We start from the raw sequence: 18,459 nt of genomic DNA, 5'->3' as shown, positions 1-18,459 counted from the left end.
ATATGTATTTTCTTTTTTAATAAAACTAGACTTGTGAATGAAGTATAGAAGGGTTTAGATTCTGTTCCACAGATGGCGCTAATGTACACCGAAAGCTGCTTGCCAACCGCCAATAAACAACAGAAGACGAAAACGCGACGAAGAATAACTCATCCTGACAACTTTCCGTTTGAGCGGGTACAAGATACCTCAATCGGATTGGGGAAAGGAATCCGATTATATATTCATTCGGATTGGCACTTTTCTTTCGGAATGAGGTGTATACAAAGATTACATTGAGCAAATAAACCGAATGCAATTGGAATATTTGGGTCCATGTATACGTGGCTAAAGACACATTTTGGTAAGATTACTCCGCTTGTTCTGAACAAACTGTAACTGTAATAAACACCAATGTTTCACCCCAAAAGTCTAACGGACTTGTAAAATCTCACACATCTTAGATACATTCATCCATCCATGTCCTACCCCGCTTGTCCTCACTCGGGTCACAGATACGCTGGACGTGACCTGGGGGCAAGAGGCGGGGTACACACTGGAATCGTCGCCAGCCACTCTCATTGGCCAATTAAGCTAACATGTACCGTATTTTCCGGACTATAAGTCGCACTTTTTTTCATAGGTTGGGTGTTTCTGCGACTTATACTCCACAGCGACTTATAAATGAAAAAATTCTTACATAAACACTAGACCCCTTTTCTGTGTAGCTGAATAACCATTGTCTTAGCATAGCTTACACCTTTTCAGTGTCTGTTTTGGTCAAGTAGTTCGTAAAATAAATGCGACTTATACTTATACAGTGCGACTTATGTATGTTTTTTTTTTATTCTACCTAATTATGCAGTTTTGGCCTTGTACGACTTATACTCCAGAGCGACTTATGAATGAAAAAATTCTTACATAAACACTAGATCCCTTTTCTGTGTAGCTGAATAACCATTGTGTTAGCATAGCATAGCCTTTTCAGTCTGTTCTCTATTCTTTTATTGTGAGAACTTGCCTTCCAAAATGAAATAATGTCTGTTTTGGTTAAGTAGTTCGTAAAATAAATGCGACTTATACTCCAGTGCGACTTATGTATGTTTTTTGTATTCTACCTAATTATGCATTTTTGTCCTTGTACGACTTATACTCCAGTGCGACTTATGTATGTTTTTTGTATTCTACCTAATTATGCATTTTTGTCCTTGTACGACTTATACTCCAGTGCGACTTATGTATGTTTTTTGTATTCTACCTAATTATGCATTTTTGGCCTTGTACGACTTATACTCCAGAGCGACTTATGAATGAAAAAATTCTTACATAAACACTAGATCCCTTTTCTGTGTAGCTGAATAACCATTGTCTTAGCATAGCTTACACCTTTTCAGTCTGTTATCTATTCTTTTATTGTTAGAACTTGCCTTCCAAAATGACGTAATGTCTGTTTTGGTCAAGTAGTTCGTAAAATAAATGCGACTTATGTATGTTTTTTTCTACCTAATTATACATTTTTGGCCTTGTACGACTTATACTCCGGAGCGACTTATAGTCCAGAAAATACGGTATATTTTTGAAATGTGGGAGGAAGCCGTAGTACCTGGAGAAAACCCACACACAGGCGGAACATGCAAAGAGTTGCTAACGGGCCGTAGCTCAAAGCGCAAAGCTCAATGCCCATTGCAATACCAATTAGTCATTGACCATTTGTCTAATGAATGCTGTGTTACATGCATGCTAGCATACAAGCACAAACCATCACTACCACATCGCTAAGAGTGACAAGTTCGAACTTTGACCTACCTTTGAGCTGGTCCGCCACCACGCTTTGTCCAATTCTCTCATTGACCTGTCCGTCTTCATGCTGGTAGCGATCGTCGAGAAAGTTGGCGGTGGCCTGCGAGAGGTGGACCTTCCCGGCGACACCCAGCTGCTCCATCAGGTTAGCCAGGTTGACGTCGTTGGACCAAACATCAAACTTGAAGCGCTTCATGCCGAGGATGCCGCACAGTACGGTGCCGGTGTGGACGCCCACCCTCATGTTCACCATCTCCCTCTTCTCCTGGCAGAACTGCTCGATAGCCTGGATCATGCCCAAGCCCATCTCCACGCAGCAGTAGGCATGATCAGGTCTGGGTTCGGGACATCCAGCGACACAGTAGTAGCAGTCCCCGAGGGTGCTGATCTTCTCGCAGCCGGTCAGCTCACACAAGCGATCAAAACGTCCGAACAAGTCGTTAAGAAGTCCTACAAGAGCATGAGCCGATTTGTTGGCGGACATTTTTGTAAAACCAACAATATCGGCAAACAGGATACTGACGGGTTCCATCCGTTTCATGTTGAAGGGTCTGAAGATGATCTGACCTCGAGGGATGGAGGTCTTCTTGCGTTTATTGCTCTTGGGGCTTGCGATGACGGCAGCCGCGCCGCTTGTGGAGTAGCGTTTCACAGAATTGTCCCCGATGTCCTCGTCACCCTGCTTCATTAGTTCGTCGGCAACGATCCGGGGCATGACGGAGTGGATCATTCGCTCTTTTAAGGCTTTCTCCACTTCCAGGTCCTTTCCGTGCATGATAGCTTGTCCCACTTTGAGGAAGGTGCTACGTGACCGCACCTCGGACATAATGAACAGATGAATACCAATAGCGTGGGCACAAAGGTGGAGCAAGGCTTTAGCCGGTGCCAACCATCGAAGAGTGGTCCAGTCTTTTTCGGGGGCTAAACTCAAACTTCCAACTGTCTGGGTTACATGGAACCAGCCCAAAATCTCAAAACAGACAGAGTAGAGGACCCCGAGTAGAACGGAAGCAAAAAGTCGGACATGAAGAACGCTGTAGAGCAACAGGAGGACTTCAATACAGAGTGAGAAGGTGCCAACGGGGGAGATACAAACAGGCCAAGCGCTACCCGATACAATCTTTAGGTAGGATAGGTTGTGCGCCGCCCCGCTGAACTCATCGACCTCCATCACATCAGTGAGAAGTTCTGGATCTCTGAAGCCTGACGTCTGGATCTGAGGGGCCAGGGTCAGCATGAAGGTGACGACGATGAGCAACAGGGATGCTTGATTGTAGCAGCGAGAGTAGAACTTTGTAAACGTTAGCAGGAAGAGGAGGAGGCAGAAAAAAAGGAAGGACGCCGTGGGAATAAGAAAGGCTATTTTGCTGCAGCGGGACGGGTTGGCGGAAAAGTAAAAACCCCAAAGAAGGGCGGTAGTCGCTAGGTAGAAAAGCACATAACGGAAACGGCGTTGTGTTTGAGGAAAACATCGTTCCCTGCACGCTTCCTCCAGGATAGAGGAGTCGAACTTTGGGTCCCAGAAGTGACCGGCAGATCTCTCGAAAAGTTGAGGCACCCTCTTCTGCGATCGGAGGCTCTTGACAAACGTCCTCTTGACTCCGGATTCCCCGGAGCTACAACTGGAGGAGATGCTGTACTTGCAGTGCTTGGAACCCGCCATGAAGGCACCACCGATGGAACCCAATGCTCCGCCCCCGTGCTTGTGTTTGACGCTGCTCCCGATCCTAACCGAGACGCCGCCTTCGCCACTCGAGTCGCAGCTCACTTCTGTGTTGTGAGGCAACAGTTGTTGACGTTGTGGGGACGCCATTGGTGTTGTGTTCGAAATCCAAACGATTTGAAGCTGCGGAACTACGAAAATGGCTGATAAGAACACTTCGGAGTGTCGCCCGAGATTTTGACTAATCCAACGGCCCACTTGACGTCAGTCCCTGCATTCCTGCGTAATCCCATTTGATTTGACGCACTGCTAAGCTCACTCGCTGCACATCAGCGTGGTTTCATTCATTGGTTAAGCATCGAAGGGGACACGAAATAACAGATTTCGGTTAATTGTTGTTGATTTGATTGAGGCAGCCCTTCTAAAATGGTACTAAGTCAACTTTGAGGCAACTCCAGCATTCTTATTTCTAAGCTTAACGAAGAGTATTCCCATGGATATGTCCTTGTCTTATCATGTCTTTCCACTCCAATGAGTCACCTCTGCTGTGTCTTCAGGGAGACCTTGTACACGGAGGTCAAAAGGAGAAGTGTTTTTCATCTGTGCAAATATGCATATGAGGCTCCTTCAGGTATATTTGAAGTGTCTTGTGTGCAAAAAAAAAATAACGCAATCCTCACTCATCACTGAAGTTAAGTTGCCTGCAGATGACACACACAAAAAAACCTCCAGAGAATCTAATTTAATGAACAAATCTCCACCTCTACTCTTTTAGAGCCCCTCCCTTCCACACCACAGTCCCACAGGTCAGAACAGCAACAAGGCTGCCTTCATCCATTAATTGAATTGGAAAAGGATGCTATTCATACCTGCAGTCCAACATGAATGGGGGAACGGGGAGGCTTGCAATGCTCAAACCTTCAAATCAGATCCATGCTGCATCCTCTTCCACTGCGAGATGGGATTGTTTTCTGCCGCCGCTTTCCGCCCACATCTTCCCCGTCCTGCCAGCACCTTCGTGAGACATTGTGTGAGCTTCCCCGGCAGAAGCATCTTCAGTCTACTGATAGGGGTGTGTGTTGTGTGTGTGTGTGTGTGTGTGTGTGTGAGAGAGAGAGAGAGGCATAAGCGTAAAGTACACGCACTACACTTCCGACTATTCCTTTCAAAATAAAACACATGTGCCGCAAACATACCACACATTCGATCGCCAAACTCTCTTATTTCGGCCTACCGTGCCAGTATAAAAGCGTAGAAATCTCGACGCAGTTGAATGAAACCCCTTATCTGTATCTGGCAACGTTTTCTTTGAAGTTTTCGCCACACATTCCGCCACAACGGAGTCTCAACAATGTTAGCATTAGCATAAAAAGTAGTGACGTCTTCTTCGCGGGTCCTTTTGACAGTTGGAAATGCGCATTACTGACACCCGGAGGCCGTTGGTGGTACTGTACCTTTAACCATTATGTACACACTAAACGCGGTATTGTTTGGTATGACTTCACATTGATTAAATGTAAATGTTGTCAAAAACAACACTGAAATCGTCTAACTGTAACTGTATATTTACACCCTTCTAAATCCTTCCCCCGAAGCTTCAGACTGACTTTTACTTTGAAAAGCTACCCCGCAGCTTGGCCAGTGCAAACTTAACTGCTGTCTGAGATGTGTATGTATGCATGACACACACATTGGGGGAAGACATTAGGGGAAAAGGGGGGAGTCTAACGACCTTTTATTACGGAAAATAAACGCCATCGATTACATCTCTTAAAGGTACATTATCTCAACTTGGATACAGTAACTGCATCATGACTGTAATGATCAATTAGGAAGAATACATTAATTGATAACCTGTCAGTTTAGCTTTAGTTATATTAATACCAGTTAACTCTCACACCCATTAATGTACCACACACACTAACCAACACACCAATCACTCCCAGTCACTGCAAACTGGTGCTGCAATGCAGGTCCAATAAATAAAAGCATGCTTTTAAAAAGAAATGTGAGAGGCTGGCACCTCGGGCTATTCAGACTTCAAACAGACTGAGCTAAGCTCGGTGGTGGGAGCTGTTATGAAAAATGAAAATGCATCATTTTTTGTTGTTTTTTTGGGTTTAAAGCAGAAAAAGCACCAACTCTAATTAGGCCTGGCCAATTAGAAACCTTTATTGTTGAAGACTCAAACGGGTCTATTTGGGATTTTTATTGCAAAACAAAAAGAACCACAAATCAAATTCACAGGTCAATTAAGATATTCAACAATAGCCAAAAAGACACAACACATCACTATTCATTCTTGCTTGTTTTAAGGGGCCTTTTTTTTGCACTTTTACACAGCACTCTCTAGTGGACATTTATAAAACTGCAGTGTAAAACTCCTGTGAAACACACAAGAAAATATGAATAAAACAGACTTGGATTGCATTTAGATGTGATGTTTAGTTGGGAAAAGAGGGTGGGGGGGGTGCACACGTATTCCCTTTCGTCAATGAAATGTTCCTTATCTACTTACCTGCACAATCTTATATTCCTTACACAAAACCAGAAACTCCCTGTGTCACAAAACAGGAAGTTACTGCGCATGTCCATGCTCGGCGTCTTCTTTCCACAGAGGTCAGGACTCAACTCAGGAGTCTGTGGCCCTTCCACCCTGTGGTGCTGGCCTTGCAGCCCCACTTTGGCAAAAGGCTAGCAGTAGGAGCGCCTACTTCAATGACCATTTGGAAGGTCTACACACACACACACACACACACACACACACAATCAGATCAATAAATATGTTGATAACATGCAGAGTAAGTGGAAAACAGAGCGTGGTTCCTCACAGTCATTCAGCCAGAAGAAAAACAATCTGGAAAAGCTTATTGATGAAGGAAAACATTACTAATAACACAATGATGCCAGATTGTAAGAAAAATAATACGTAAGACCAGGATTTCAAGAAGTAAACCCAACCCTGAAAACTCAAGATGAGCGTTGAACCCTGACCTCTGCTTCCATCACATTTGGCAGGCTGTCAACTGGACGGCGAGTTAAGAGTATGGATTCTCAAACTGTGGTACGCAGGCTTTACCGCTTTTCCTCACGAGGGTCAGCTGGCGAGAGGCGGGGTACACTCTGGACTGGTCGCCAGCCAATCACAGGGCACATACGTATAGACAAACAACCATTCACACTCACATTCATACCTATGGACAATTTGGAGTGGCCAATTAACCTAGCATGTTTTTGGAATGTGGGAGGAAACCGGAGTACCCGGCGAAAACCCACGCATGCATGGGGAGATCAAGCAAACTCCACACAGAGATGGCCGAGGGTGGAATTGAACCCTGGTCTCCTAGCTGTGAGGTCTGCGCGCTAACCACTAGACCGCCGTGCCGCCCGCTTTATGTAGTATGCAAATAGAAATGATATAAGAGATATATACATATGAAATAATGGTACAAATACGAACGTAAGATTCATTCATTCATTCATTCATTTTCTACCGCTTTTTCCTCACGAGGGTCGCGGGGGTGCTGGAGCCTATCCCAGCTGTCATCGGGCGAGAGGCAGGGTACACCCTGGACTGGTCGCCAGCCAATCACAGTGCACATATAGACAAACAACCATTCACACTCACATTCATACCTATGGACAATTTGGAGGAAACCCACGCATTCACAGGGAGAACTTGCAAACTCCACACAGAGATGGCCGAGGGTGGAATTGAACCCTGGTCTCCTAGCTGTGAGGTCTGCGCGCTAACCACTAGACCGCTGTGCCGCCCCCAACGTCAGATTCACTGAAATTGAATTCAAATGATTCAGGTTTAGCTTCATACGCCTGTACGACCTGTAGTCGTAATGTGGCTAAGCAAAAGTAGCAAAAACAATAATACTTGCAGAGTAATAACTTTTTGATCAAAGTTTGAGAATCCCTTCTCTAGAACATGCAAGGTAAAATGTGATTGGGTGGGCAGCTAAACCTGCATGTGGTACCAAAAACGCCAAATATTTGTTTGTGAGGTGGGTTCTTGGTGCACTAGAACATGCAAGATGAGCTGCGGTCAGGATTTGGAAGTCACCCCAAACACAGGCGTGTATAGCACCCACAGAAGACACATCTCAAAGCGTCTGGAATCAAACCTGCTGTAACACAAATTTGCAACACCTGTTTCCACGTCCCATTTTATTCACATACAAGGGAGCTGGTATTGGATTGATCTGCAATCTGTTTTGTTTTTTTTTTCCACATCAGTACCCCCCCGTTCCCCCATCCCCGAAGCCCAGAATCCCATGCACAGTCCTCTGCGTCAAATAGAGCAGAGTATTTGAACAAAACTAATCAGCACTTGTTTCCTTAAGCTGCCTTTATCACACAACAGCCCGCCCCCTCCCACTGTCCGTCTCACCCCCACAGTCCCTAAATGCATCTTCTGAGGAAAATAAAACGCTAATATCCTTTTTTTCCCCCCTCAACAATCACAGGCCCTTCGTCTGGCAACTTTTTTCTTCACCTTCTTCCTCCGTCGTCTTCCTTCCTCCCCACTCAAGTTACCTCTTCAGTTCTTTCGGTAACGGTTTTTGGGTTTCTCCCCGCAGCCGGTGACCTCACAAGAAGAAAGTCCGGGCTGTTTGCCCGAGTTGATGCTGCTCAGGAGAGCGGGCAACTCGTTGGTGATGGCTTTCTCGATCTTATCCAGCAGGCAGCCTCCGATGTAGGAGCATTGGGACGAAAGGGGTTTGAAGTTGGTGATCGGGTTGATCCCGAAGAAGTCGCGGTATGCGTCGCGGTTAGGCAGGTCGAACTTGCTGACGTTGGTCTTGGCCAGGATGGATTTGAATATGTAGAACTTGTCCGGGTCGTCCACAATCTCCTTGAAGACAAGCTCCGGGTCGCTGAAGAAGCTCATCTTGTCCTTAAAGGTCTGGACGTAGCGGTCCACCAGGAGGCCGTGGATGCGAACGCGGATGCCGTGCTGGCGGATGAAGGCGATTTTGTTCTCCATGCGGTTCTCAATCACCTGGTTGAGATCCTCCAGGAGGGAGATCTCCTCCCGCTTGAAGAGCTCGCGGCTGGTGTCGGGAGCGTAGTCGTAGGGCCAGAAAGAGCTGACGTAGACGCGGGGGGGCTCCGTCACGTTGATGAGCGGCGCCAAGCTCCAGAAAAGAGCTCCGTAGACTCGCATCAGGTCCTGGGTGGCCAGGTTGTCAGCCTTGTTGAGGATGATGCGGATCTGGGACTCGCGGCCCTTGAGTTGACGGAACAGCATCTCGAGCTCCAGTCCCACGTCCAGCTTGGTGGGGTCGAACACCACAAAGATCAGATCGGCGCGGTCGATGAACCACTGACAGACATCGTTGAAGGGGTACCCTGGACGAAGGAGAGGAAGGATGTCACCGATGACTCCACCAACGCACCTCGTCCCAAACACCGGCTTTACCTCTCTCCTGCTGCTTGCGGTTCTCTATGATTCCGGGCGTGTCCACAAAGGTCACGCGTTCCAGCAGCTTGTGCGGCATCTCAATTCCGATCAACTTTTCCAGGAAGTTTTGCCCAAATTTCTCCAGGGGGGAGAAGGACCGAGAGCTGTCTGCCGCCATCACGATGCCCTCCACGGAGCGGATCTTCTCTCCGTGCATGATGACGGTGAACTCAGAGGTAGTAGGCTCAGCTCCTGCGGACCAACGACCATGAGAATATTTGGCTTGGATTGTAGTTGATGAATGAATTGAGGGGCTGCACGGCGTTCGAGTGGTTAGCGTGCAGACCTCACAGCTAGGAGACCCGAGTTCAATCCCACCCTCGGTCATCTCTGTGTGGAGTTTGCATGTTCTCCCCGTGCATGCATGCATTCATTCATTTTCTACCGCTTATCCTCACGAGGGTTGCGGGGGGTGCTGGAGCCTGTCCCAGCTGTCTTCAGTCGAGAGGCGGGGTACACCCTGGACTGGTGGCCAGCCAATCACAGGGCACATATAGACAAACAACCATTCACACTCACATTCATACCTATGGACAATTTGGAGTCACCAATTAACCTAGCATGTTTTTGGAATGTGGGAGGAAAGCGGAGTACCCGGAGAAAACCCACAGAGATGGCCGAGGGTGGAATTGAACTTGGGTCTCCTAGCTGTGTAGCCTGCGTGCTAACCGCTCGTTCGGCGTGCAGCCTGGTTTCAGTTACATTCATTCATTCATTTTCCAACGCTTATCCTCACCAGTGTCGTGGGGGAGCTGGAGCCTATCCCAGTTGTCTTCGGGCGAGAGGCGGGGTCCACCCTGGCCAGCCAATCACAGGGCACATATAGACAAACAACCATTCACACTCACATTCATACCTATGGACAATTTGGAGTCGCCAATTAACCTAGCATGTTTTTGGAATGTGGGAGTACGCGGAGAAAACCCACGCATGCACGGGGAGAACATGCAAACTGATGGTTGAGGGTGGAATTGAACCCTGGTCTCCAAGCTGTGAGGTCTGCGTGCTAACCACTTGACCACCATCACAATGTTGTGTTGCTGCTGGATGTTCATACATACATTTTGGGGCTGCTGCTGCGACAGTGGCAAAACATATATTTTTAGACTAGTTTACACTCCACACAATAATAAGGGTAGCAATTCCAGGGTAATTTACAGTTACCAATCTTCATCTCTAGTTATCTATTTCATCTCCAAATTTTTCTCCCTTCTTTTCTCCAAGTGCAGCCCTCTCCGGGTACTCCGGATTCCAAAAACATGCTAGGTTAATTGGCGACTCCAAATTGTCCATAGGTATGAATGTGAGTGTGAATGGTTGTTTGTCTATATGTGCCCTGTGATTGGCTGGCGACCAGTCCAGAGTGTACCCCGCCTCTCGCCAGCTGAAGACAGCTGGGATAGGCTCCAGCACTCGTGAGGATAAGCGGTAGAAAATGAATGACTGAATGAATGAATGAACTGAGCAACAATACCTTATATATAATATATAATATATAATATATAATATATAATATATAATATATAATATATAATATATAATATATAATATATAATATATAATATATAATATATAATATATAATATATAATACAATACAATACCTGTGTAGAGCTGATAGGGGCTGTCGCTCAAGCCCAGGAGGTAATTAATCATGGAGGACTTTCCTACGCTCCACGGTCCCAGGAACAGCACCATGGGCTTTGATGTGATTTCTCCATCTGTGGGAAAATCATACACTGCAGATTAGATTCAAATCTTGACTGTGGACGTCTGGAGTTCAGTCAAAACATGTTTATAAATATAATAATAGACAATATTGAAGCACGAGAGTACAGTTTCTATGGCTATGCTGTACATATAAAGTCATCAAGGCGCCACATTGGGTCTGGCCGGCTCTGCTGTACACCCAAGAGCGCACAGCTACAATGCAAGCAGTGCTTTTTTAGCAGCGTTACGAAACGGGTGTAATGTTGATATGTTTGGAAAGGTTGTGTAAGTTGAGCTTGCCCCCCCCCACCAGAATGAAATCAGCCAAAGATGAGCAACACATGTTGTGATGCTGCACTCCTCCAAACCCATTCATACTTCAGCTGGAAGCCACAAGTGCACATGCAACCCCCCCTCCCCCTCCCGCACATATTGCTACTATTGGCCGCAACATTAGGTACACCTGTGCAAGGTTTTCAGTGACAGCGTCGTCAGATCGTGTTGTGCTTGAGAACGATTAAGACGTGTACCTATTGTTGTGGCCCACTAAGTGGGGTGGCAAGGAAGGGGCGGTGCCATGCACAGCTAAGCCCCGCCCACACCCACCTGTGGCTGCGTCCCCCAGGGTTCGTCCAGGGTAGGCTGTTAGATGAGGGGTTGGGAGAGTGAGGAGAGCACGGTGAGGGAGGGAGTATGGATGGGTGGGAGATCCTGGCTGGAATATTCTTCCCGTAGTTGGAATTACTCAAAGATATGTGCTCAACTTCAAGGGTTAACGTAGAGCAAAAAGGCATTTATGAATAGGAACTTTTCAAATGGAAGGTTGGTAAGTGGAATGAAAATGGATGTAAATATGACAACGTACATAAGAAGGTGTAAAATGTGTCCAACCCAAAGCAAACAGAGCCACGGCCGACCCCCAAGCCTCAGCACTACCTGAGATCTCGTGCTGCCTCAGCTCGTTGTACTTGTAGGCCTGCTCCATGGGCTTGATGGAGCCGTGGTAGATCTTCCGTAACCTCTGTAGAGCCGCTGCGGAACAAAGATGTGTGCGATAACGTCAACATAATAAACAAGCAGCAAATAAGTTTATTTATATAAAAAAAGAGCCAAGGCAATGCAACATAACACTCTATGCATATGCATGCAATGTCTGTGTGTATTTATATTGTGGGCTATACTGTATATTGTTAATGATATTTTGTAATATGTGTAATACGGTGGACGAGTGGTTATCATGTTGGCCAAACAGGGTTGGAATCTCCGCTTGGTCATCTCTGTTCTTCCTGTGCGTGCATGGATTTTCTCTGTGTACTCTGCTTTCCTCCCACATTCCAAAAATATGCACGTTAGCTTAACTGGTCAGCTGGGATAGACTCCAGCATACCACCGCTACGCTAGCGAGGACAAGCGCCATCGAAAATGTATAGATGGAGTGTTTTTTTGCAGGGTGAGATCTCAGTTTTAAGTTCATATTCTTGTTTTTTGTCCCAAAATGTTTCTGTTTTGTGCGGTCCGTGTATTTTGCTCCAAAATGGCGCCCGCAGCACATCACGTGTCAAGTACAGCCAGATTTCATCTTTAGCTGCGTGATCCAAGATGGCGGCATAAACAAACCAGACTGTATCCTGGACAATAAACAAGCAGGCCAACGCAAGCCAAGGCAAAGTATTTGCATTTGTAATTTGGATGTTAACCAAAAACCACGCTAACCGAGGCGGACGTTAACCAAGGTACCGCTTTTTCTGTATGCATGGTAAAATAATGCAGGAAAAGTGAGAGCAACAGCACCATCTGCTGGCAGCCCTGTTTTTGGATCACTTCTTTACCTGCATAGTCTGCTGCTTTCTCCTCGGTGGCGAAGCGCAGCGTCTCCTCGATGTGAGATCTGTCTCGGAGGACGGCGGTGAATTCTTCTTCTTCCTCTGCAGGGGACAGTCACAGACACACATCAGGCTGTTTCAATACATCTTTTCATGTGACGGCGTGTATGACATAACAACCAGAAGGGTTTGTAATATTTTCTGCTTTGTGATTCAGTCCGAGCGACATCCCGACTGACAGGACCCGTGCTGTCGCGTCCAGCTTTGAGGGCTATCGGATGACTTAGATCCCAGCTGTTAGTGCACTCAGCGCTTTATATAGAAGGCAAGCCCTGAAAATAAACAGACATTTGTTTGGCATCACAATGGGCTTTGGAGATAAGAGATGAGAAGCAACCACGGCCAATCATCTGGTCTTTTCTCCTCCGCATTTAGCCGCCAATCACAGACCTGTCAGTGCCCAGGTTTGTCCCGCCTGACAAGCGTGTTCGGGGGTGGAGCTGTGTGTGTATGCTCGGGGTGGTCTAGCGTGTGGAGGGGGGGGGGGGCTAGGAGATCCCCTCATAGAGTTGTGAACATGTTTCCACCATATTTACAGCACCTTTGTTAAAGATGATACAGCAGCAGCTGTGGAGGTACGGCATACGGACATCATTTTAGGGATTGTGTATATTTTAGCTAAAAGTTACCCCCCCCCCCCCCAAAAAAATGTAAACCAGTATTTGGTTTATTTGTGAAACAATGAAAAAAATGTATTCTCCAGCATACCCTCCATGATCCTAGCATAAGCAGCATAGACAATGGAATGATGGATGATCTCAGTTAAAAGGTATACTTAAAATATATTATATTTCATCCTTAACGTTGACAAAAAAAATGAATTGAGTCATCTCAAAATATTTGTGAATATGCATTATTCACTCTGAAACTGTCTCGTGGATGAACCATTTAAGCAGCAGGATCCCAAACTTGCATCAGAAGGAAAAGCTTTCATAGCAAACAGCGTGCGGCCGCTGGTTGAGGAAGGACGCGGCACCACTGATTCTCCCTGAGTCAAGCTGCTAAAAATACGCCGGGGTTATATTTCTCTCAACACGGCGTGAGAACAAGAGAAACCAGAGCCAGGGACCAGAACACAAGGAAAGAATGACTGCTAAAGCCGTGTACTTAAAGACAATGCAGCACACGAGCGACACCTTCAGCTTGGAGGTGTGGAGTGTGCCATGCAGTCCATGGAGGGGGGCAGGCTCTAATTCGCCATGGCACAGCACATGTTGGAATTCATGTTTGCGCTCCGTGAACCTCAGCTCCCCCATGTCGGCAGCACTCGTGCAGCCTCAGACCACCGTGCTTGACTGGAGACAAGACACAGTGAACACACCTCGCTAACACCTTCCGGTCTACTCAGTGGGCGGCTCCACAAAGCCCCACAGACACAAAATTAACCCTGCAGGACCTGAGTGTCCAGGAGACCACGTGTTCGCCATGTGCTCCTGCTGAAGCCGTTGCCACACAACCGCGCCTCCGTTTGGGGGGAAACATTCTATCGGGTATCGGTACATCCGAACGGAATGTTGTTATGCAAACATAATGCAGGGATAAAGGCCATCATTTTACGAGCATTCCATCACGGAATTAGCGTATATAACATTTACAGGTGTGCACACAAACACAACACCGTGTTTATACAATGCAACCATTCAAATCATGGGCCTGATTCAGTCCTCAGCAGTATTTATCAAGCTAACATGCGATGCAAAGTAAGACTACATCACTGCTCTGCTTCTTTTACCTGGTTTGCTATTTGTTGCTTGGTGAATTTCATCAAGTAAAGAAGTTCATTAGGAGCACATAAACACAAAAGCATCAAGTGTAGTCCTATACGTCAGTTTTGAAATTGAATTCCTCACATCTACGACGTGGCGTAACATAAAGAAGGTTGCAGGTCTTTCTAAAAGGGAGAGTGTGCCAGAAAGAGCGCTGGCACAGGCTGGTTGGCGGATGGTAACAGGTGGCACGGCCCGTGGAGCTCCCCTATAGGTCAGAAATAGACCCACAATGGGTCAAAAGACGGACACAGGAGCTGGGAAGGGGAGTGGGGGGGTGTGGGGGTGTTCCTATTTTAAATGTTCTGACTCACTGACACGTCTGCTAAATATGCAGTAAATATCACATTCACTTATACTCCATGTTAGACACGCTGAGAGGGTCCTCCGAGGGCAAAGACGCTGAGGTGTTGACGTGATGTCCGTGCGCTAACAGAGGACACGGGCTGTCCTTGCTAACGACGGACGCCCGCGTCTTTACGCTGCTATTTCTGCACCCTCATGCTAACTTGCTAGCTACGGCGTCAGCAAAAAATGCCCATCTTGAAGAGTGACGCCCCGTGTGGTGAAAGGCGTCATTACAAGACAAGAAAAACCCAGAGGGGGGTCACCCCCTCGCCACCCACACACACGCTACTGCGGTCACAGGGATGTCCCGCACACGCCACATTCCACTAGAGGGGATCACATAGAGCTTCGGCACCTTTCTTTTTCCATTCTCGTTACGTAATGGCACCGATTGTTTGGCGTGACGCGCTTCATAAACGCTCTCGAAAGCAACTGGTCTCTGGTTCCATTCCTTGCCACCACTGAACAACCTCGGTATGATGGAAACTTTACCATACTAACCTATATTTACACATTTTGCAGCATGGGCGTAAGGCGGCCCCTTTGTTGCTAGGCAGAGTTGACGGGGCTCAAGCCTCAGTGCCCCACAAGTAGCTACGGGATCACGGAAAGGCTCAAACATGCTTACAAAAAGAGCAATTTAAACTACTACTACTGTATTAAACTTATTTAGCTCATTTTCGGCCATTTGTATTGAGCTGTGGCCTCCTCTAGAGCAGCATTACACCATAAACCGCACACAGCTTTCTACATCTTCCATAATCTGCACCCATTCCAACTGGATTTCCAAAAACGCTCTGTTCTCATTGAGTCCACCCATGGTCTGCCTCCGGGCACGCCTACTACACTGTGATTGGCCCCACTCAGCTTGTCCTCGGGCACGCCCATATAAGGAAAGTCCGGCTAACTGTGACATCACAATGACCAGGCATTCAGAGCCATTTTTCAGGGCTCACTTCCAAAGGCGCAAACTTCATTTAACACCACAATACAACATTTTAACTAATGTATTATTTTCAGAATTGAATTTATTTGGTCTATATGTGCCCTGTGATTGGCTGGTGACCAGTCCAGGGTGTACTCCACCTCTTGCCCCAAGACAGCTGGGATAGGCTCCAGCACCCCCGGGACCCTCGTGAGGAAAAGCAGTAGAAAATGAATGAATGAATTAATTAATTAATTTGACTAAAAGCTGCCACCAGTCCAGGGTGTACCCCGCCTCTCGCCTGAAGACAGCTGGGATAGGCTCCAGCATACCTGTGACCCAGGTGAGGATAAGAAAATGGATGCATGACTGTTCTATGTTAGAGTTAAGCAGGTCTACAATCCCGCCCTCTTCCTGCTTAGCGCACGGAAGCCACGCCCACCACATCTTGTATTTTTGTATTGATCAGTTATTGTTTCAAGAAATTATTTATGACACCATTGAAAAAATATGTCCTCTGCTTTATATTTAATTTTGTTTTTAGACATTTAGACATTATTGTGATTTTATCTAGTTCCAGCTCCCCCATGGTTAGATCAGGATTAGCGCTAGATTATTCTTCATTTGTTCTTATGAATAATTTCAACATGTATCCATCATTTTGTGAATTCCATTGCTCTGTATTTTGTTGTCAGGGATTGTGGGGTGGCTGGGTCACCTGCACAGCCGCACGGCGCTGAAGGAAGGCCCCTCCCGCTTGGAGAATGCATGTCCCTACAAGGCCAAGGGCTGGGAATAAATTGCGATTGTGACAGCAGCTGCGCGGCGTACGGAAAGGCGAGCGCTGAGGCCGAGAGGAGGAACTGCAGTGTTGGGTTACAGGAGCGCCTTCCAATCTTAGACACCTGACGGCAGCCCGGAATAAAAAGGCCTGGCGGGCGACGACGGGCTGCCCAGCTCAACGCCATCCCAAGGGCGGACAAGGGTGACACGCGCAAGGGTACGTCGCCCCGGTGCGGGTCCCTGTCCTATTTGGGAGTGTGTTGGGCTGGTGGAGATATTCCACTCCGACAGGATGTCATCTTGAGAAGCAGCCGTAATCCCCAACATATCATCATATCGCCTAATTCGCCTCCATTTCTCACACCAGCTCACTTTTTAAAAATAACACACCACTCCAGTTTCATTATGAACTGATTTGAGTGGCGGGGGCAATGATAGGCCCACTTAAGCCACTGGTGTCTCCATGACAAGACTGTTCCATCTGGAAGCTTCCATATCCAATCAAAGCATATAAAAGCAGGCCTTCAAATCACCATCATCAACGCACATTTCAACCACAAAAAACACCGGCAACAAGTGTGTGTGTGTGTGTGTGTGTGTTGTTGGTCCTTACCTGCTGTGGCCTGCAAAAGCAGCAGGGAGACAAAACAGCAGATGGAGACGGTACCCTTCATGATGGCTGCCAGGAGACCTCTCATAGTGGTACCCGCTATATATACCCAGGCGGCTAGAAGGTTAAAGGGCAGGCGGGGAGAGGAGGCGGGGCTTCAGAGTGCCAGCTGGTGTGTGTGTGTTGTTGTAGGTGTCATTGCATGCCTACGTGGACCAGCAGCTGACGCGTAGAGGTCACAGCGCACGCCTCCACCACCAACATCAACTTATTAGTACAAATTAAAAGTATTTTCATAGCAACAAATATTACTCTCGACATGAATACACCATGCAAGAAGGAAGTTCTCAAGTAAGTACACTTCAGGGAAAAACTTGCATTCTACTACTAAATATCAGAACGATGTATGAGAAAATAAGCCATCAAAAGAAAGTTGGTGTTTTATGAGATTTATGTTGGAATTGTGCAAAATTTGCAGCACAATGTGGTGATGTGCGATATCAATATGTCACTTTTCTATGTAAAATGCTACTATATTAGTGTCAGGTTGAATATGGACGCTACATTGTCTGTGTGTAGGATGAAGAGGGGGTACGTGTGGGACACGTGGACCCCCTAGTCAACCCAAAATCCCTGACACAGCTCACAGAAGGCGGATTAGCTTTCTATCAGCCAGCGGCAGACACGCTGTAATCTCTGCACTCCTCAAGGAATCAACATCTCCACTGCAAATAATACTGCGCTTTCTCACCACTGCATGTCCGCCATGCACTGCTCGCTCGTCCTAAAAACATTTAGCACCTCCACCTTGGCTAGAATAAAACGCGGAATAAAAAAAAAATCAAAACATTAAGTCAGAATTATTGTCATTTGAAGAGAAAACCAACCACCAAATTATATGTTGTTATATAGATATATATGTGTGTGTTATTTCACCAGTGGAAGTTGTAGGAATTTTGCAAGAAAAAGTAGGAAAAAAAGAAGTAGTAATAGTCATACATTTAACATTTAAAAGTCATGAGCCTATCCTAAGACTTTAGGATTTATGTTTTCATAGCTGTAATGTTCTGGAAATAAGTCATTTTACGACAGTAAATGAAAAGAAAGCTGTCATTTGACCAGAAGTCAGAATATTTGTAGTTTTAACAACACCGGAAGTAGATCTTTTTATTATTCTACCAGGAAAGCTGGTATCGGGGTTGTTTATTTATAAGCTGGAATCTCTAATTTCACTTATTTCACTCACAATATTTCAAACCATCTCTCAAAAAATAAACTTTGAATCCAAAATTAATAATTATTCATCAATTAACGTCATTTCTTTCATGAGCTACACACCCCTGCTAATGGCTAGTTTATGATATGAAAAAAATGAAGCTTAAAAGCACTTTAATTCGGCCCAAAACATATTTGACTTACTTTTTGAAGACAAGGCACATCTTTAAGGATACTTTGTCGAACCTGGTGTCTTCCATTGTTCAACTCTTCCAACGAATGCAACACTTTGGGGCATTAGCTTA

General features: G+C 46.2%; 2 protein-coding genes across 4 annotated transcripts in view; both read right to left on the bottom strand.

Annotated features, from left to right (window-relative positions):
• Positions 1-4,802, bottom strand: part of adcy9b (adenylate cyclase 9b) — a 50,079-nt gene extending 45,277 nt beyond the window's left edge. The window contains exons 1-2 of one of the 2 annotated variants that reach the window (XM_078797325.1): positions 4,677-4,802; positions 1,786-4,505 (exon numbers count right to left, since the gene is read on the bottom strand). In XM_078797325.1, coding sequence (XP_078653451.1) covers positions 1,786-3,592 — 1,807 coding nt within the window. In that variant the 5' untranslated portion in view covers positions 3,593-4,505; positions 4,677-4,802. The remainder of the gene's footprint in view (positions 1-1,785; positions 4,506-4,676) is intronic. The other variant, XM_078797326.1, reaches the window with a different exon arrangement.
• Positions 4,803-7,750: 2,948 nt separating this feature from the next.
• Positions 7,751-18,375, bottom strand: srlb (sarcalumenin b). Of its 2 annotated transcripts, XM_078797329.1 has the most exons (8): positions 18,359-18,375; positions 16,943-17,056; positions 12,454-12,549; positions 11,561-11,656; positions 11,231-11,266; positions 10,519-10,635; positions 8,874-9,107; positions 7,751-8,803 (listed from the first exon to the last, which is right to left on the bottom strand). In XM_078797329.1, the coding sequence occupies exons 2-8, from the start codon at positions 17,025-17,027 to the stop codon at positions 7,992-7,994; spliced, it is 1,476 nt and encodes a 491-aa protein (XP_078653455.1). In that variant the 5' UTR covers positions 17,028-17,056; positions 18,359-18,375; the 3' UTR covers positions 7,751-7,991. The 2 variants fall into 2 exon arrangements, with proteins under 2 accessions (XP_078653455.1, XP_057904767.1); XM_058048784.2 differs by lacking the exon at positions 11,231-11,266 and having other exon boundaries at positions 7,753-8,803.
• Positions 18,376-18,459: the final 84 nt, after the last annotated feature.

The sequence above is a fragment of the Doryrhamphus excisus genome, linkage group LG16 (assembly GCF_037039965.1).
Source record: "Doryrhamphus excisus strain RoL-2023G ecotype Guam linkage group LG16, RoL_Dexc_Guam_v1.1, whole genome shotgun sequence".
Classification (NCBI taxonomy): domain Eukaryota; kingdom Metazoa; phylum Chordata; class Actinopteri; order Syngnathiformes; family Syngnathidae; genus Doryrhamphus; species Doryrhamphus excisus.
The sequence above is the reverse complement of the archived record's forward strand: the minus strand, read 5'-3'. Positions and strand labels throughout refer to the sequence as shown.